Genomic DNA, 19,989 nt, shown 5'->3' with positions numbered 1-19,989 from the left:
TCTTTGTTGTATAAACCTTGTTCTGTCGACACCATTTGTTATGTTTCACATAGTTCAAGGATAGTAAACTTTAAGCGTAAACAGATACTTCTTGCGGAGCGTGATAAACAATGTTTTTCTTTTTTGTCTTCTACTAAACCATTCTACAGGCCGAATGGCAACAAGTCTTCGTTGCTGTGAGATTGTTACGGTGCTCGTCGACTAACCGAGGCGCTTAATTCATATTTCATTCAGTTCTTCCTGTAACATTGCTCTTTCAATTTTTCTTGCTTGAATGGCAAAATACAAACATATACTTAGTTGCTGAATGAATAAACTTATACATAGAAAAACCAGCATAATAAATTAATTTCTGCTCCAGTGGCGCTAGAGCCATTCCATTGGAGAGTAATAAAAAATAAGACTGCTCATTTATCTATATTGATATGTATGAGATATGTGTACTATTAACATTCGAACATCATTATAAAGTGAAGATAACTATCAAATACATTGTATTCATAATTCTTGGACTTCTCGATGTTCATTTACTCACAGGGATGTATGGATTGAACCAAATAGCAACGACATAAACTATATGATCCAAGTTTAAAATAGCAAAGAGGCAGAAAAACAGCAAAAGTTTTCATTTGTAAAGGATAAAGCAGTACTACGGTAGCAAGGCAAAATATTTGCAACAGGTCGGACGACGATGGACCGTTTTTCCTTCGGCAGAAATAACACGACGAAACACAAAAACTACAATCCCTACGCCAACGTTTGGGCATTACCTACGGATATTTATCGAGGGTTGCCGGAGTGCCTCCGCAAAAAGGTTTTTAAGTAAGTCCAGTAAAAACAGTACACAAAAATCAACACACCAAAGGCTCCCAAGGAACGTAAATACGAAAAGCCCCAAACGGAAGCATTCGGGTTTGTGTTTTCTTCTCACCGCTGCCAAACAAGATCCCATCGCATTTTGCCCCCCGGGGGCACCGATCGATAGGGAAAAGATCCATCTTCATGCCATTTCGGAACGGGAAGATATGCATCAGATCAGAAAGACTTCACATAGACAACAGCCGCACAAAAAAAGCAATTTAAATATTCATACCAAGAAAGAAGCCCCAACGGTTGGGGTGTTGGAAAATTTGAATAAAATTATATCATCGATACGCAGACCAGTGTCACACACGCCCGCAGGACAACCGTCGTTTGGCTCACTTTCTGCACTCTTCACGTGCTAAACAGAAGCCGAACAAGCGCTACCATATTTAAATCACAACCTACAGACCGTTAAGCGTACAGCCATCGTGGAAAGCAATTTAATTTTAAAAACCTTTTTGCATCATTAGTCTCATATGTATGTGCTCGATCGTAACATCAGCACTTACTTTGGATAGGCACGTTCAGTGAAGCATCTAACGAGCATAAACTCGATTGACTCCCACAACGATCAATGTTTTATTATGCCTTTTAACATCTTTTTATTTTTCACTACGAACAAACGTTTTTTTTTTTCATGCTCAAAGCAAAGCTCTCATGGGCGCCTCACCAATATAGCATATTAGTGCAATTATTTTAAATTGATTTCATTATACCCTTGAGTACTTTACAATAGAATCCCTTCCCGTTCATCAATCGAACACATTATACGTTATTGTGTATAATGAGTATCACTTAAAAATTCCCAATTGAGCAATATCCCTACATTTTCTGAATTTTTACATCGAATTTTATAATTTGGAACACGTTTAGGACATTTTTAATATCTCTCTTAATTTTATGTTTTAATCATGTCCAAATGTTTATACATACCTTTTCTTGATTCTCTTACGTAACCTGAAAAGGAGAAATAAAACAAACGATTAGAAGACAAGCCAAAATGGGGAAAAAACAAGATCTATAATTATATTCTTCGTTCTACCGATTATCTTCATTATTTTCTCTTCATCTCTTGCTCATGGTCCAAGGGTTTCAAATTTTGGAACTTCATTTAATATGCAGTAAGACCTTACCAGACGCTGACACCACAAATCTCCACATTACAACTTGCTGTCTCGTTGAGATGTCACATTGCAACATTCAAAAACCACACTACACACTCGAGTGTACTGGAGATATTAATGGATTCACAAAGGCAAGCACAAATGGGGTTTTGCAGAATTTCACATTCAGGATAGATGTTAGAGCAGGAAATGGGGTGCAGCTTTGCATGTCCCAACGCGCGTTGCATTTGTTCTCCTCCAGAGGTGTCTCACATAGAGGCAAAGATAGAGGTTAAGTGTAAATTTCACCAACAACCGGCTGGTGAAGTTGCTCGATATTTAAAACACAAAATCCCCCGACTAAGCGGCCTGGAACAAACATGGTCGGGAAAACGCTTTATGAAAGCCACATGAAGTATGTATTTCATAAAGAAGTTCCTGGTGCCAACGGTATGGGAATGGAAAGAGAGGACTAAAATGAAAAAAAGATCCAGAACCATATGAATATGCAACGACGATGATGGAAAATGGGTGGAAGGAGACTTATGTGGAAAACGAGTACAAGCGAAATGCAACAGAAAATTTATTAGACACTAAAATGACGTAACAATCATAAATTTTGTATAATTTAATCAAATAAAATATGTGACCATACACCGGATACACAGCAATAGCTTGATTTTGGTAAAAGAATTAATGACGAAAATATAACAATGAAATGTCTAAATAATGCTCAAGAAATCAGCAAAATGCAACAAAAACTAACTGTTAACTCAAATTTTGTGACATATTTTAATGACCACCCATTGGCGAATGCAACTAACCTTACGACAGCCACTTGATTACCACTACACAACCCGCACCGTTCGCTGCCTTCCATCATAAGGAAAGTTTGTGATGGAAACGCAACACACATCCACTGTTTCGCGCGCTGTTTTGATTAATGATTTCCCCTCGTCACATTACGGCTCTGCAGTAGTCCGCCATTCCTTCCGGTAATGCAATATTGCAGCATAAAGCACAGCTCCCAATGAAACTATTTCGAAGCCGGCATCTGACAGTAGAAGAAACAAAAGCAAAGCTCTCTTGCGAAAACAAACACATACACACTCATTCACAGTAGCGGCCATGGCGTTTCCTTTATCCACCGCGTACACACAGTGAGTGTGAGCTTTTTCTTTTCTGTCTTTTGTGCATTAACACCACCCCCCAAAGATGTTTGTCCTTGGAGCATGAAGACTTAGATGAAGTACTTCGTACCAAACGTTCGTACCTAGCCGCTGGTGGCCATGGACAGTGCTGACGAAGACATTAAGCACACTCCTGGACCGGTGGCTAGGAAACTTGCCACCGGAGGAGTTTGTGAGTTAAAGCCAAAAAAATAATAATAATAAAGTTCCACCAACAATCACAGGAGCGGGAGACAAAAAGTTGATGCTGATATGATGGGACCCACCAAAAAGCAGCAGTATCATAATATTTCACCCGCGAACTTGCTGCGAGTGAGATTGTTTCGTTACCTTCTCTAAGGACAGGACTGGGAGGTTTTAACTTTGGGAACGTAAAGCATAGTACCAAAAAGTTACTCGTCTTGATGTATGAAAGAGATTTAAGGGATTGTAAAAGAATTTTCTTTTGTACCATGAAAATAAAATGCATCACCGCTTATCACCGTGGATGCCTGTAACAATGTGAACGCCAAGTTTAGGTTTGTTTGAGAATTCACATATATTCTACTGTAGAACGAATCATGAAAAATTTAGCGTAAGAAGCTTTTAGAAAAAAATATACAGCGAAACATTATGAGCACGTTTGATGTACTCTTATGAGGTTTCAACGCAAGCTAAATCGAAGGCCCCAGTGGTGTAAGTGGTAGAGGCGCCTGTTTTACCCGACAGAAACGGTACCAAATCCCATTTGGACCCGCGTCCCCTGTGTCAAGGACTTTTGACTATCTTTCCAACTATAATTTAAAATCTAGTTAGTACGAGCCTTGTTATGGAGAGGCGGCTAGTTCTAATAAAAGGTCGTTTTGTTAAGAAGGGAACATACAGATGGGTAAAAACATCCTTTGTCAAGATATTGAACAATTAATGTTGGTTATACGTTTTACCATTCGTAATAATACTTATTTTTCCTTAAGTGAATACTTAATCTGTAATTGACGAGAGAATTTTAGTAAATATACTACTTTAGATAATGTTAAAAAAAACAAAATGATAAAAATCATACCGAGATGTATAGTGAATAATTTGGCAATTAGAAAATAAACAATGTTGTCCTATAGACACAACTGTAACTTCACCCTCGGCGCGTCTCGAGCGTTTTCGTTTTGCGGCATAATCGAACGTGAATCAAAAGCACCGGAAAAGCGCACCTCAAAACGCACACACTCCCACCCCACATTTGGTTGCCAAAGACCTTGACATGGAAAAACCCCGACCGAAGGTTCCTCGCCCACCGCCTTACCCATTACGAATTTTTCATTCGTTCTTTGCTTTCCACCCGGTCCGCAGTAGGCCAAACGCGGTGGGTAAAACTGATTATGTTTTGGGCTTCGTGCGGGCCAACCCCCGGGAAGCCACCCGGGGCTGTCCGTGTGCCCGGGTTTACGCTCGCGCTGTCTATCAAAACAATGTATGTGTGGGTCCGTATGCTTCATCATCATTTCTTAAGCTTTCGAACAAATTCAAACGAAACTTCCAGCAAAAAGAAACGAAACACGCTGCACTTCGGCATCGGGCGAGAGCGTACAAAAAAAGTACAACAGCAATGGGAGGGAAAAACCGTTCGTTTTGGATTTTCTTGCCATGAAATGAAAGTATCAAACAAAAACCCCCAACAATTCAGCGTGCCCGCATACAGAGCAGAAAGGAAAGGAAATAGACGGCAAGAAGACGGCCGCTTCTGAAGTATTCTGCCGGTGTGTCGGTCTTTGCTGGTAAAACAATGTTTGTGCTAAACCTTGGCAACCGAAGGAAGAAAGTTTAATCGTCGAATTTCCATGCGCCTACACAACATACGGACACTCCACGCGTGCTGTTTGCGTAACGATCTGGGAAGGTAATTTATGTTTGTTCAACCGTTGTATCTTACCGGCGGCGGATGAATCAATCTGTACAATTCTGTGACCGGCGAATCGTCAATACTTTTAATTGGCAAACGTCGATGTAAAAGGCAAATGATCGCATCGAATGATCATTTATTTTAATTATGTTTACTTCATTGATATCATGTGATATCTCAGCAAAAATACTACATTTCATAGTAAGTTCATAAATATCTTACACACATTTAAGAGCATTGCTGCTTAATTAATACACATACCAAATAAACAATAATTAAATATAAATGAGGCATTAGGGCATGAACTAGGATGGTAGTACAATGAATCATCGTAATTAATGGAAAAAAGAGAAACAATCTGGTACAGCTGAAATAGTTGCATTTATTATGTTATCTTAACCAATAGCTCTAGTTTTCTATTAATCATTTACCAGAGTTAGTATATGAAAATTCATGAACCTATGATTTTGAAAAAATAAGTTGATAAGTCAAACAATATTTAATTTTACTGCATACATAATTGAAATTTTGGGTGGGAAATATGCTGCAGTAATAAGATTAATATTTAATGTTACAAAAAAAGAAAAACTTTACTTTATTATTACAAAATATTCACTTTTCAAATTACTTTTGCCTTGCTATTGATTATTGTCATCTACCGCCTGTCAAACATCAATACAATGGCATATAATGCATATCAATTCCATACATTCAAGACGACGAAACGGTCTCAAAAATTGATAACTATATAAAACGCGTAATTAGTATAAGTACATTGTTTTAGGTTGTGTCCGTAAAAAAAGAACTTCTGCGCCCCCGGGTGGACTCGAACCACCAACCTTTCGGTTAACAGCCGAACGCGCTAACCGATTGCGCCACGAAGGCACTTATGCCTTGCCGCCTCTAATGCCGCTACTTAAGACGGCCGTGTCGTGCTAAGCATGTGTACACTCACTAACCTCGGCCATTCTTGAAAGACAGCGAAGAAAGACAAAAAGGATAGGAACAAACTTAAACCCCTGAGACAGTCGGCGAGTATCGCGATGTACTGCCATTTGAATTCTAACCGGCTGTAAACCCTTCGTATCTTTTGTATAATGCAGATCTGCAAATAAATTGTTCAATATATCTTCTAAAGGTGAAGAGCAAACATGAAGTGAATCAACTCTCATTCTGAGTGCTTAATGTTAAAGGCAATAACCTAGCAAAAGTTAAATACAACAAATGTTACTCTCAAATAGTTAAACACTCTGTCTAGCTTTTCGGGCACAATGCGTTAAAGTTATTTTTGTTACGGCCGTATCATGCATGAGCAAAATTAAAACCGGCGCTCGACAGCACACCACATGCCGCTAGAGAAAGATTGCCACAGCAAATTGTGGTTGTTTCGTTTGTTGATGATAACATAAACTTACTCGGGGGCTTCAAGCACATTCATCCACAACAGAACACACCAAACCGAGCGGGGCAGCGTGTAATGTTGGAAAAGTCTCGAAAAAAAACCATAAAGCAAATAAAACTTTAGGGGTTTTAATTAGCGATTTCCCTCTTACCCTGCAGATGAACAACACAGCCGGGTAGTCGCGTGGGACGTGCAGATATGGCAGGAGATGATGCTGTGCTTTTGCGTTCTTTCGCTTAGAATTCGCGTTACATTACACGGTCTGCATCTGCGTATCCACTTGTTAGGTGCGGTACTGCCCGAGGAAGTTTTGACTCGTCTACAAAAACATAACTCCGTGCAATGTGGAGCGGGAAAAGTATGGATGTACGTTTGCGTTTATGCTTGGGAGCAGCAGTTCAGTTCACTTTTTTTATTGGACAACTTGGACTGCTGTTTTGAAATTTTTCACGCAGAAGTGAGTACACGAATAAATCAAACCGTGCTTTGCCTAAGAATCTTTAAGTCCACTGTATGAAGAACATCGGTTTTCAGTTATATAAGCACTTACGATACCTACCAAACTTAACAAAAACAGAGTTAAAATTTGTTTTAGAATTATCAAGTATTTTACAGGTAATAACTTTTAACAGTTCAACTAGTCCGAACATTCTATTACCTTTCTCATCCAAAAACATCTATATTATACCATTAAATCATAATCATTACACCACACCCTTGTGTATTTATTCCAACATACCGATAGGATATCTTTGTGAAACAAAGAAACTCTCCAGAGATAAATTATTTACACCACCTCTTACCAAAAATGTGTCTTCTTTTACATACACATAGCTCCTTCTTTGTACCAAACGCATGGACACGTGGACCTAAGCCACACCAACCTGCTTTCAACGACGTATCAACATCCTAATCTGCGGATAACACAAATTATGGCAAAGAAAGCCTTAGGCCGAAAGGAATCTATTTTCTCGGCAAATGCGAAATAATAAGTTACGAAGCTTGTTTGCGTTCCTAGAACAGGATAGAAATGTCCAGAGCACATGCACTAGCGGAAATATCCATCATAAGCGAAAGGAAATAATTCCAATTAACCATTGCCCAAAAGGATAAGATCAGAAACGATACGTATGGGTTATTCGCATCATGATGAAATAAGTATACCTTTCACTTTCCCGTCTGTTTTTTTTTTCTTTTGGGGCATGGTCAGTCATATTGTACATTGAAGTAGCTTACTTTAGTTGGCGATAAACTATTCAAGACATTCAACTTTACCGACACTTTCTGTATTATTCCATACTTTCAAGTTCTCTCGACTTTAGTTTTAAAACACTCCATCCGTTGTGCGAATCCAAAGAAATGGACGTCATACACCCAATAAAGTACACTATTATGAAAATCTCAAAAGACACAATGCGCTACGATACAGCTTTACTGCAAGAAAACGATACGATAAATAACGTTTTTCCCAAATTTCACATTCTTATCGCCTTTTCATTCGGTTTTCACACCGGAAGCTGCACTACTTTTGAGCGGCAATTTATCAAAGTTACTCAGTTACTTTAAGTAAACGTGAAACAGGAGATAAATAAGAAAATGGTAAAAAAAACCGAAGCACAATACTCTAGATTCCGATTTACGATGCAAGAGGAAAATAAAATATTAATCTAATCAGTAAACACCCATCCACATCGGGATCGGTTTTCTAAAATATTTATAATGCAATTTTGCGGCATCTCATAATGGGATGTGCAGCAAACGGAGCAAAGATGGTTTAAGGTGAAAAATAAATTAAACCATAAAAAATGATTTTACCCACGGAATGGTGTTTTATTTTTTCACACAAAAATGCCTCTACAGCATAACTCCGCCATATTTTAACCACCAAGCTTTTTATAGCCCTCCTTGTGTGTGTGTATGTGTGTGTCGCTAAACGATGCGCGCCCTTTTTCGGCATGCATACGCTTCTGCTCATATTTTTCCACCCACAAAAAAAATTGCGATGCAAAGAACGGAGGTGCAACATAATTCATCGATTTTGTAATGCAACCGGAACGCCAGTGGGAAACGGTATGTTGGGAAAATGTGGGACGCAAGCGAAAAAAAAGGACGTTGTTGGTAAATTTGCATATTCCCAGTGACCGCATGTGTGTGCGCCACAAGTTTCAATTTTTGCAGTCCTTTTTGACCCTCGCTAGTGGAGAACATCGACTGGAAGGATTGCCGCCACTAGCGAGAGCTCCGTACGACCGTGCAATCGAACGATCGGTGGTGATTGGTGTGTGGAGGATGGTGGTCAAACTTATAACCCAGGGCCCAGGTTTTCTTAAGGGTTAAAATAAGGGCAAAATTTATGGCTGGTCAGTTCCGGGGGTGGGTTGTCCAGAAGCTTTGTAATGGCAGGAATAAGAGCGCTCTAACTGAATGACCTAAATAGGGAAGATGGTATTATGCGAAAGATTCCAACACACGGGAGCAAAGGCAAAAACATATGGATTGCAATGCATCAAAAAACCCCCCGACCTGTCCACGATATGCACCCACCAACCGCACACACCATACGGTTGTGCAATTTATTCGTAAATGGTAAGCAAAAAAAAACTTGGCTTTCAATATACACAAAAACACGGTGGTAAAGATGAATGAAGTGTTTCGGTTCCATTCGCCGGATGGGAACAAATGGGAGTGAGGATTTTCAGCCCGATCAATGTGTGGTAACATTTTCCCAGCTTAGTCCATTTCTCGTTTTCTTTTTCATCTTCACTCTCTCTCTCTCCCAAGTGCTATTGTCGCTGACAGGCTTAACGATATGGTGACACGCGAGGCTAATAAATTCGTTATCCTTCCTGGTGAGGTGAAAACGACCGGCAAGGGAAAACCGCGCATATATACGATGTTGGCATTCAGTAGAGAATTTCCTTTTTCCTTTTTTGTGTCCTCTCCTCGCTTTCTCATCATATTTTCCTATTTGTTGCCTTAACACATTCGCTTCTTCGATCGGCAAACGTCGCAAACGTGTACTTAATGTTTTATTTATTTATTTTTTTTATATGATAAAGTGTATTGTCTTTATCTAGTTTGGTTTTGTTTTTTTTTTTTCACGCATAACTTACACCCATAATCCCTAATCCGACTTACGTCGCTGATTAACGACAAAATAAGTGACCAATAAAACACCGGTAGACGAACTTTTGCGTTTTGTTTTCGGCTCTTTGTCGAAAGATAATGAACGTCGTTCGCTTCTTGGCGAAAAAATAGCGCAAACGATCAGCGGTTTTGGTCCAAGGTGTATAGAGTAGTGGTGAGTGTGGGAGGTAATTGAAGTACATTAAGTTATGATAGCAATTTTTGTGTGCGTTATCTTAATCGGTATCATAAAAAAGGAAAACGCTTTCAGACACACACGAAGGTGTTTGGGTCGATAGGTCTACGAATTTATTACGCGAGATCTTGTTGTTATTTCTTCTATTGAAGAACTCTAATAAAAAAGAGTTCAACTACTCCAAATAGCGTGCAGTGAAACATTTTTGTTCATTTAATTCTCAACACAATTATTATTGTGAATCTTCAAAACGTGTTACATGCATGTATCGATTGTTTGATAGCTCCACTTTGTTTTTCAACACTGTTGTGCTTTTCTTCATAGCGTCCCAACACGCAACAAATAACGGCCTGCATACGAAAAACAGGAGCAAATTTATGTAAAAAGCCTTTCAACAGACGTGTCGGTAATTATGATTTATTCTAGGAACGGGAGAGAAAACCCACAACACCTCGTTAGCGTTGACCGGCAATCTCATTGGTGGGACACATTTTTCCAACCCAATGAAGCAAAGCGTGCCGTAGTAGCAAAAACATGAGAGGGGGGTGAAAACATAATGAACAATGTTTGTATTGGAAGAAACAACACATTAGCAATGGAACTCGCCAGGCTTCCACACATCCCGGGCGGCTTTTGCCGATAACGGGCGGTAACACTTCCACTGTTCGACCGATCGATGATGTGTGTTTGATTGGTAACTGTGGTTCGATAGAACTCGCCGCTTGGTTCGTTGGTCAATTGAGCAATTTCCCTTTACAAGGCCACAGGTCGGCTCCGAGCGCCCTTACACTGTTGATGACGCTGCCTGAAAACCACGTGACAAACATCCTCAATGAGGACCGTCCCAAACACCGGCATCGAACGGAGCCATTTTTATCACTGATCATCAAAAGGCTTGTACACATAATGGCAAACAAGTGATCACCCCTCCGGGAGGCAGAAGTCTTACCGGCACTACGGCAAGGGTTGTAATATGTGTCCCGATTAAACCTTTTCACAATCGGAGCGCTTCACGATTAAATTAATACGCTCCGGCGATTGCGATGTGGTTGGTCGGACCGCGGCTATTTCTTGTTGTTTCGCATGCAGAAATAAATAGCAACACACTTCCAGGCACGTACACACTCAGAGCTAATGCTGGTTCACATAGCTATGCCAGGGGCAGCGGCGGAGGTGCTGGCAAATTGTTATATGAAACATAATACCCTTGCTGATGCATTCCGAAACGGAAATCAAATGCTTAAGAAGGGGGTTTATTCAACTAGATCTTATTTCATTCCGATCAGGGGTCACAGAAATGCATCTCCCCAATGAGCGAAGACACAGGATGAACCGATTCGTAAAGCAAGAATATGCACGCCTTATGTGTATGGTTCTGCTCAACACCACTACCTTATCTAAAGTGTATTTTCTCGCACTTCATGCGAGATCTTGTTTATGGTGTGGTCAAGCGATGTTTATAAATAAAACACGCTTAGCGGAACACTGTCGATCCATGGATCAGAGGTCGGACACTACGATCACTCGGTGTGTTTCAATCGGAACCACCTTTCCTCATCTAGCCCGGCTAGCTCAGTCGGTAGAGCATGAGACTCTTAATCTCAGGGTCGTGGGTTCGAGCCCCACGTTGGGCGCTACAAAAGCTTTTTTTGGACCATCTAATAATTTTAACTTGAGCTGCCAAGTCTTTTGCGTTCCTTGACCTGCTAATTTCCAACTGTAGTTGAATTGTCTGATAGCAATTGAGTTTAGGGAAACGGTCTCGACGAGTTAGCAAATACGCATTACTTATATTTAATAACACAATTACGACAGCAGTCAATGTAATGTTGTAAATGTTTGACAAATATCCTTTAAGTTCATAGCTCTTATATAATGTATAACATTATTTAGGAAAGAGTTAATACCCAAACAATCACCTCAACCTAATGAGAATTTCATCAGTATCAACTCATCCATAATGACAAAACTGACAAAACGTCCAAACAGCTTCGATGTTTCATGTAATAACAACCATAATACACACTCCTGGCTCATAACCGACTGATAAACCTAGCTCCACTCATTGTCATTATAATGTTGCCGCTAGTTTGCTGCAGAAATAACACGAATGTGGTTAGTACCGTGTGGGCCACAAACAACCGCAATGAGCACGAGGCACGAGTTACGCATACCGGTGACCGTTAGTCTATTTCCTGTCGAGCATAGTGTTGCATACACTTCGCTTAGCAAATACCCGAGAGAATTTGAACGTGATTTGTTGTTTTATTGGTGGTTTTTTTATTAAGGAGTGGGAATGGCGGTTTGGTTTACTACAAAATCATACCCTTCATTTAAATCAACTCTAACCTTGGAATAACCATTTTGTATGATATGTTAGCATAGATTTGTGATTTGATGCATGTTGCCTGTTTGCATCATTCAATTCTGTGGTCTGCATCAGGTTAAACGCAACAAAAGGCGAATTGTAGTGGTAAACAGATATGATGTGTATCGTCCAACAGGAAGACATTCACAAGAAGTTTCTGAAAGTTAAACTGACAAGCAACGATGTGAAACAACTTGTCATAGTGCCACACTACAATCCATGCCACCTACCGAACACCGACATCCACACCATTCGCACATAAAGTTCACGCCCGTCTGATTTAGGTCAATTAGTTTAGTTTCTGGTTTATTTATTTTTCCATTTCACACACGGTTACTTTCACGGCTCCCTGTTGACAAGGTTTTGTATCATTCGCTCGTTTTCCAATGACCTTTGGTCACCGTGTATCAAAAAAAAAAAAGCGAAGAAAATTATACCTATTCGACCGAGACAAACGGTACGGAATGGTGGTAAACACAGACACAGATGTAGCAGATTGGCGACTGTGACACCCTATAGTGATTTTGTATAAAACCTCATCTGTTCGTTTAAGTTTAAAATAGAAAGAATCTAAACCAACAGACCAATTACTCTTAAGCAATTATTGGGAATAGATTCAATATGGATCTTCAATGTTGTACAAGCAAGTAATGGTAATGTTTCTTGCCCTATGTTTACATTTTAACCAGGATATAGAACAGTTAAACATCGATCCTTTGCGGTATCATCCAGAGTTCCTACCGATAAACGACTAGGGCACCGGATCAAAATATACCAAAATAAGCAACATAAAACCTCACATTGAAGATAAATTGAAATTGAAATTGAAAAATAAAATCGCGTGATTTGTCTTTCATGACAATGAAAAACCGAGACGAAAGTGAAGAAGAACAGGGGAGAGAGGCCTGTTATGAATTATTTGCTACATGACCGTGGCTACATATTACAAGTTCACTTGGAGCATTGGAGCACCGCCCAATGGTTATGCTTGTTTTACATCATATTATGCGTATGAGCAATTTCCATGTGGCGTATGTGTTCGAATATACCATAAACAAAAATTAGTGCTTACTCTTGTTTGCTTCTCCACATTACACATTACTTGCAATTGGAAAGTAGAAACTCGGTTTTTTTCCTCTCTTGCTATCGTTTCACTGAACTTGAATCATTCATTTGTTTGTTACATTGTTTACAAGTAAATAATAAAATAATGCGTGCATATTTCATACCTCCAGAGTTCATACTAACACGCCAGTTCAGCAAACAAAACCAATCATCAAAGGATATTGGCCTCCACGTCTAGACGTCTAGAGCCACTTCAAAGAAAATGGGTGCTGTTTCTCCCTTACCGTGGTGCAGACATCGCATATCACGAAAACATTTGATCAGGACCCTAATTGCTATTACTCCTTAGGTGACAAAGGTATCGCACACAGTTTCAGCTGGGGTCTTTTTTTCGAAATGGTCAATTACAGATGCTTTTCGTAACCTGAACCTGAATGCTTCCAATATTTCGTGGCATCGAAAACCAGAACAAAGGGTCATGAAATATTATTGCGAGTATCACCATCGTGCGAACTCGTGCTTTGCGAAGCAACGAATTCGGCGAAGTTACGCGTATTGCCTCCCCTGTGTTTCGCATTTCTGGTGCTTGGCTGGAAGTTTGATTTATTCTGGGTACTATTTTTCCTTTATGACTTCCGAAAATCGTTGCGCTGGAATTATTAATATCATGAACAATATTCCAATCCCGAATCTATTACGTGCTCTCCACGACCGTAGCATTAAAACATGAACTTCACATTCGTTGCGATAGTGCTGCTTAGGATGAAATATTACGTACAATAACATAATTGGGCTGACAGTAGAATTGAAGTCAGTTGTAAAATATTTCCTGTGCGCACCACGCTAGTGGGTGCAGTTAGACACTAGCAGAAAACGAATGTTGAAACCAATTCGTAAATAGAACTCGGCCGCAGAAATCGTGGAAAAGAATAATGCGTGGGTCTATAGAAACCTGAAGTATTAAAACTTTTTTCTACCGATATTCTGTGCCCTTAGGTTACAAAAATAAGACTGCTTGTTTCAGTTGCTCATTAAAAGTTTTCTACAGAACGACTCAAACCGCCAAGGCTTAGCAGACCCGTTGAGAAACAGTGAAATGTCGGTTCATTAAAGTTATTGTAATACGTGGAAACTATGCAACTGTTATTTTTAATGAAAGAAAAACATTCGTACAAATTCTGGTTAGAAATCAAAACGAAGGTAATAATATCAGCTTGTAATAGTTTGTGTACAAAATCCATCAATCAGTTCAATAGAAAAACACAACCGAATAATATAAAATATTTTACTGATCCCCATTTACTACCCCATTTTATTGCATTGATGCTAAGAAATCACAAGCATGTGATTAAACAGTATGCTGTTTAATACTTTAAGTTTATTACCCTGCAATAGCTCTATTAACATTATCGGCAATTTATAAAAGAATACTCCGAGAAATGAGTTTCGAGAATCACAAGATAGTATGACAATTTCTGGAACAAAAAAAATCACGAAATTAACAATCAAATGGTACCCCCGGAACAGTAAAAACGAATCGAAAGCCATTGCTCCCGGGGAGAGAGAAAAAAAGTCATATAAAATGGTGTAGAATAGAGCATAGATAGAAATCAGGAAAGCGAGATGACATTCGTAGAATACAAACGAGATTCAAATGATGATTAATGGCGAATGCTTTGGGCACCCAGATTATTCTCTGATGCTCCCGATCTCTCCCTCGATCGCCCAGCCATCCCCGCGCGGCACGCTTGAAAGTCCCCCGCACTGTTTGGGTTCTCCGTGTCTTTGACGGTGGTGTGCCCTCGAAAACAGTCAGACCCGAGCTCTATCGCCCAGCCGAGGGCGGTGGGTGGTAAGGAAAATTCAAAAACCGGAACATGAATCATTGCCCTCAGTCGGAACCCGCGCGCGCGTTGGTTTGTGGAACCACGGTCCGGGGAATAATTCGCATCAGTTGGTTTGTCTCATCATCACACGTCCGTACTTGGCAAAGGCCATCATCAAGCCACGAGGAAAGCACTAGTGTGTGTGTGTGTGTGTGTGTTTTGTGGAGTTGTGAGAGAGACAGAGAAAGAGACAAGACAGACAACCAAAGCGATGTTTCGCGGATGTTACTGACCTCTAACCGCGCTAGTGCGTCGTCGTTCGAGAATTCGCGAGATACGCGCGTATCGATGTGTTTGCCGGGAATCCCATTGGCTAATGTTTACCGGTTCACTTTACATTGAGGCGAGTTTTGCTTACTAGCAAGTTTACAATGCCCTTTCGTGACTAGCGAGCAAAGCAAGCAGATTTAATCATTTGCTACCGAAAAGTCAATATTTGTTGATGTACAAATTTGTATTTCTTGATAATATAAATTTAATACATGTTCGTACTTTTAGCGAATGATTCACAGCAACTTCCTAAACTATCTCCGCTGATACTGGTACTACACACCACGTCATACGGCCACTCTTCATCGATGTGATGTTTGCCGAAGGAAGCAACTCATCAACAAACCAACCGCTTCGTTCCGTCTGCTGCGTAATGCATTCGCGCAAACGTACCAGCGCGCGGGGTACACCATTAGTATTGGTGGCGGCAGTAGAAAACATTGCCGCGAAATCATGGCAAGAGACAACAAAAAAAAAGCGCATCCACAAGCTACGGGAGGGTGCTTGAATTTGTGCAAAAATATTAGCATTATTAGCACCAACGTGCCAATCCCCGGCACGGGTGTGTGTGCTGCTTGAGTCACTTGCTGATAGTAGTACAAGTAGGGTTATGTTTTATGAATGGAAAAGAGTGTCCGTTTGCACAAATGATATTGAGCCGAGAGCTCTTCCAGCTGCTATCAGTATCGTGGAAGTGGCAGCATTAAACCGCGATTGTCTCGTTACGATGAATCATTGCTACGATGATGATGATCATGTACGAACGCGACAAAAACCCTTAAACATGTTTCGTAACAGTGTACTAACTGTGTAATAAAGAAAAGATAACACTTCCAACAACGAAGGCAAACCATTCGTTGCACTAATAGTCTTATTTTTAAATCCGCCAGGCACAACTTTTCCAATTTCTCAACCATTGCTTTCGGGCAAGAAAACACGACTTATACGAACTGCAAAGCATGCTACTTCCAACAAGTTTTGATACGCTCGAAATGATGCTCAGAACCTGACAGCTGCACAAAGGCTATGTCCTATTGCTCTGCTGCACTTGCAACAGACATCTCCGGCAGAGGAAACTCAGCGATGCTGACCGGGTGCTGCAGAATAAGCTGACTCAAATATTCAGTACGCTTGTTGTGAAGATTCGTTCACATTTCATAAACAGTGTAAAACATTTCAATTGCGGCGTTTTTTTTACATATTTGACTTCGTTCCACTTTTAACTGTAACGAAACTTCAAAGAAATACATAACATTGAGTGTAAAATACGTATAAACGTTTGCTTTCTCTCGATTTGATGTTTCGCTATCTAATTAAATCGCTCAACGTTGAATATTTTAAACTTTTTTGCATTTTTCTCACTCATTGTTCACGTACACGTGGTATGCAAATGGAAACATATTTTTCATTGCAACTATTTAAAAACATAAAACACCTTGGCATTTTTTTCCTTCAACCAGTCTGATGTTCCTTGAACACACATTGAACAGACGCTCGAGATTCGTCAATAGTAATCAACTCCAGAATGGTACTACTACAGACAGTGATTTACAGGGTTTAATAAGCCACCTTGCAATGTGATTGGCATACTTCGCTGGTTTTGAAATGTCTTACGGTTCCTATGAAGCATTTCTTACCGTGTAAACCCTGTATACAACAATGGTTCTATGATTACTAACCCACACATGCACTTCGGCATCTTCGAAATGTAAAATCTGATGGAATATACTAGGGGTGCCTCATCTACCCAACACATATACCTATCCACCAACATAATTGATTTACCATGACATGTTTTACCGAATTCTTGTGCTGATTTTGTCGGGTCTAGATGAGAATTTATGACCGGTTCTGTCTTACGTAGATTGACTCTGCTACCATTAAACCGCCAATACCACCTGCAAATTCATTGTTACAAAACCAATTTTTTTGTACTGGCTAGAATAAAAACTAACTTGAACAACCCCCTAAAAGCATTCGACAGATAGCAAAATATCTAAAAGCGTTGTATTTTTACAATATTTGTTCCATGAACGAGTTCCAATGTAGGGTTTCAAAATGAATCAAATAGATGGACTTCTACGCCATGCCATTTCCTACCAGCGCCTAAACCTTGATTGCTTCGACCGGAAGGACAGTCTCCGTTCACTGTAACAAACGAAAACATCTTCACGTTCAAGGCAAACATTTAATAGCCAATTTTTATGTGATGGTCCTCCCGTCTTGCCATACCACCGAATCAGCAATAACTCGCCATCGACATCATTTGCAGCGCTTGAATTAATTTTTGGGACATTTTAAACGCACTGAGTGTTAACTGGTTTATGTTTTATCCATCCTCCCCGTTACGTCCGAATGCCATTCGAAGGACACCACTTCCGAAAGACGGACCAAAGACACAATCAAACCTGTCTGCACAAACAGTCACGTACGGTCGCAATGGTAGGGAACAAATTTTCGCCAAGAGCTTCCACTTCGTTTCAGACGAAAATACACACACACACACACACCAAATGCTAAAATGCTTTCAAATTACTACATTACGAACCATCCACCCGGCGAGGTGCCGCGTCTTTCAACGAAATTCGTTTCGGCTTCAAGTGTCCTTCAAAGACGCATTTGGAGGTTATGTATTTTCAGTGTGACTCGTGAAAATGAGCCCCAAATAGGAATGATTGTGGTGGTGTGTGGCAAAACTTAGACATAATTGAGGTGAAACGAACGAAAAAAAAAACATTACCCAATGCATAGCTTGTTCTCAGTTGCGAAAGAAAGCATATACAAATGGTGCCAAAGAAGAAAAAAATAACAAATGAAAACCTCCGCGTTTTCTTAGCAAAGCTTTACTTTTATGTAACTAAAATGTACTCTTAAGAACGAACAAAGAAATGCTTGAATTGATCATGCTCCATTGTGCCCCATTGCGTAGATTTTTATCACATAATATTTTTTCCATTTGGTCGTTCTACATCGTATTAAAATTTAATTACAAAAGCTTTGATCCGACCCACTATTAATCTCCGTCATGCAACAGGTATTGCGCATGTAGAACATCATAAAAAATGTCGATAGCATAAGTCCTTCCTAATAACAAATAAATCCAAAACCTTCTAAAGCAACAGGATCTTTGAATGAAGGTCGAGAGCAGATATTAAGTTGTTCTGCCTTTCATCCCTGTACATAAGGATCTTGCAAAAACATGCTAAAAAAGGTTGATTCGTCCACACAAAAAAGCCACCTGTCTAATCCGCAAAGAAGTCCGTCCGTTCTTATGATGCTTTATCCAGGGAAATAACCTTTCCAAGCTGAAAGACCCAACAATCCAAAATCCAAAAAAGGAGCAGGGACAAATCACTCTTCGTCGTACGGTGAAATATTTTAAAACGAAATCATATTTTCGAGCATTTTTTACATAAATTCTGCAATTCTTAATGCCTTTTGTTGCGAATTTCAATAAATTCTCGGCAAGATTTTTTTCTCTTCTTTGTGTGTATCACCTGTCTTACGGTTTTCATATTTAACTTCGGGATATTTGTTGAATATTTTAGTACAGTAAATATGTCGAAACCACATAAATCGTCTCGTGGTACAACCCGCATCCAAGCATCAACTTCAGTAGCAAACAAACCTACATTTTCTAACTTGTGGCACTCGTGCGTACAAGTTACAACGGGCGATGTTTTCCCGACCCACCACCAGCAGTGTCGTTCCATCGCAGTGTTGATAAAACTCAAACAAAAGTACAAACTGGAGCACCACGTTCATAATCCGGAATGACGTGTAAATAAAACCTCAACAATCACCCCAAGTGGAACTGTTGGAAGATAATTAAAAGAACCACATACACCCAAAAATAATAATCCAAATGGCAACACAACGCAACCCACCGAGAACAACAAGCTTGCATCATATACAGTCAAGTTTCTCTAAGGTAGTATCTTTCATAGATAGCAAGTCTCTCTAAGATCAACATTCTTGACAGTCCTTTCATATTCAATATATTTTATGTTTCTCAAAGCTGCAAGGTTTCCATTAGTTTCTCTAATCTGCTCATGATGTTTGTAGAAACGGGGGATTTAATTCTTTTCAAGGATTTAAATCCGAGTTAAAGGAGTTACAATGATGATTTAACTCTTATACTCACTCTTAAAGATTTCAATAATTTCATATAAGCAACGAGGGAATCGGGGGTTTTAAAATCGCGATTCAAATCGTGAGTTGAAGGTCACCGTGAAGCATTAAATCGCGTGTTCACTCCCACACGAGTTAATTCATGTTTTAAATCGTGAGTTGAAGGTTGCCGTGAAGAATGAAATCTTAATTATTTTGAATGATTTAATTATTTATGAATGAATTAAATCACAAAGAGTTATGAACATTCTTCTTCGAGGTAAGAATTAACTCACTCTTTAGAAAGATTTAAATAATTCATTCTGAATCATTGTGCATATCACTAGATGTTTGTACGCCAATGCCTCAAAGGGAGGAGCCGTGTTTTTGGGTTTGACTGCTCGTGATGGCTGCGTTTACAGGATATGGTTAAAGCCTTTTGCCATACAGATATAGTATACCATCCAAGTGTTTTTGTTTCTCAAAGCCGCAAGACTCTCTAAGATAGCGATCCCTTCAGCTTGCCATTTAGA

At 39.7% G+C, this 19,989-nt stretch overlaps 1 protein-coding gene and 2 non-coding genes across 3 annotated transcripts in view; 1 reads left to right on the top strand and 2 right to left on the bottom strand.

The window, feature by feature from the left end:
* LOC128715872 (disintegrin and metalloproteinase domain-containing protein 10 homolog) overlaps window positions 1-19,989 on the bottom strand; it is a 37,357-nt gene that overhangs the window by 16,132 nt on the left and 1,236 nt on the right. Inside the window, exon 2 of the mRNA XM_053810788.1 lies at window positions 1,798-1,821. Coding sequence (XP_053666763.1) covers window positions 1,798-1,821 — 24 coding nt within the window. The remainder of the gene's footprint in view (window positions 1-1,797; window positions 1,822-19,989) is intronic.
* Window positions 5,845-5,918, bottom strand: Trnan-guu (transfer RNA asparagine (anticodon GUU)). Its single transcript has one exon. It is a non-coding gene; the product is annotated as a tRNA-Asn (tRNA).
* Trnak-cuu (transfer RNA lysine (anticodon CUU)) lies at window positions 11,319-11,391 on the top strand. Its single transcript has one exon. It is a non-coding gene; the product is annotated as a tRNA-Lys (tRNA).

The sequence above is a fragment of the Anopheles marshallii genome, chromosome 3 (assembly GCF_943734725.1).
Source record: "Anopheles marshallii chromosome 3, idAnoMarsDA_429_01, whole genome shotgun sequence".
Classification (NCBI taxonomy): domain Eukaryota; kingdom Metazoa; phylum Arthropoda; class Insecta; order Diptera; family Culicidae; genus Anopheles; species Anopheles marshallii.
This window is presented reverse-complemented; position numbering and strand designations above follow the sequence as displayed.